This window comes from Etheostoma spectabile, chromosome 2, assembly GCF_008692095.1.
Source record: "Etheostoma spectabile isolate EspeVRDwgs_2016 chromosome 2, UIUC_Espe_1.0, whole genome shotgun sequence".
In the NCBI taxonomy this organism is placed as follows: domain Eukaryota; kingdom Metazoa; phylum Chordata; class Actinopteri; order Perciformes; family Percidae; genus Etheostoma; species Etheostoma spectabile.
The window spans coordinates 22,077,303-22,078,228 of record NC_045734.1 but is presented as its reverse complement, the minus strand read 5'-3'; the positions used below and the strand labels follow the sequence as shown (position 1 = coordinate 22,078,228).

At 39.0% G+C, this 926-nt stretch overlaps 1 protein-coding gene across 1 annotated transcript in view; it reads left to right on the top strand.

The window, feature by feature from the left end:
• The window catches only part of LOC116704278 (lipopolysaccharide-induced tumor necrosis factor-alpha factor homolog), an 8,479-nt gene that overhangs the window by 3,264 nt on the left and 4,289 nt on the right, over positions 1-926 (top strand). The window contains exon 2 of the mRNA XM_032539622.1: positions 708-800. Within this exon, the coding sequence (XP_032395513.1) occupies positions 731-800 (70 nt within the window). The 5' untranslated portion in view covers positions 708-730. The remainder of the gene's footprint in view (positions 1-707; positions 801-926) is intronic.

Below are 926 nucleotides of genomic sequence, written 5' to 3'. Positions count from 1 at the left end.
TTTGCGGGACTCCAGAGGCACCAGTAGCTTCAAAGACCTGTTTGATGCTTTGTAATGGCAGTTTAGCAGCTGTTCTCTTAATCCAATGAATTTGTGTGGCAGTAACCTTCCTCGTTATGCCTTCATCTGCACAAACCTGTCTGTGCCCTGAATCAGCCACAAAACTCTTTACAGTACGATGATCACGCTTAAGTTTTCGTGAAATATCTTTTTCATACCTTATCCAAGGCGCATTTGATGCTTTTCCGCTCCTTTTTCTTTCCCATATTGCTTGAAACCTGTGGCCTGCTTAATAATGTTGACATCCTTCTTAAGTAGTTTTCTTTCAATTGGGCTCACCAGTCAAACTAATTATCACAGGTGTCTGAGATGGATTTCAGTGATCCAAATAGACTTGATACATAATACCATCCATGAGTTTGATTCAAAAACTAAATATTTACGGTTTATGACACTGAATTCAATTTTGCATAATAATTTGGAATGCGGTGTATACATGCACTAAATGGAGAGATGTCAGAGTGAGGTCTGAGTGAGTCTTCCTTTTGAGGATCTCCTTTTGTTTTATTAAGTTTTTTGTTTTCCACAGCATCCATTGGCCCATTTTTCTGTTAACACACTCTGTTGTTCTGCTTACCTGCTTTCTTTAAATAAACATTCTTTCCCCTTGCCATCTGATTTTATTTTGTATGTCCCGTTACTCCTAGCTACGAGACGTGACACAAATATAATGGAAAATGCACCGCCCCCCCAAATGAACTGTAAGGTGGAAGTCTGCATTAATCCTGACAACCAACAAAGTAAGAGATCGGGGACTTTTGTCTTACTTTACCTACTGTAATGTTGCTTTTATATTCTTGAGTTATTCCTGTCCTTTCAGGCCATGTGGCCTTGTAGAAGCTTGTTCTTTAAACCTTTCTCAAGAT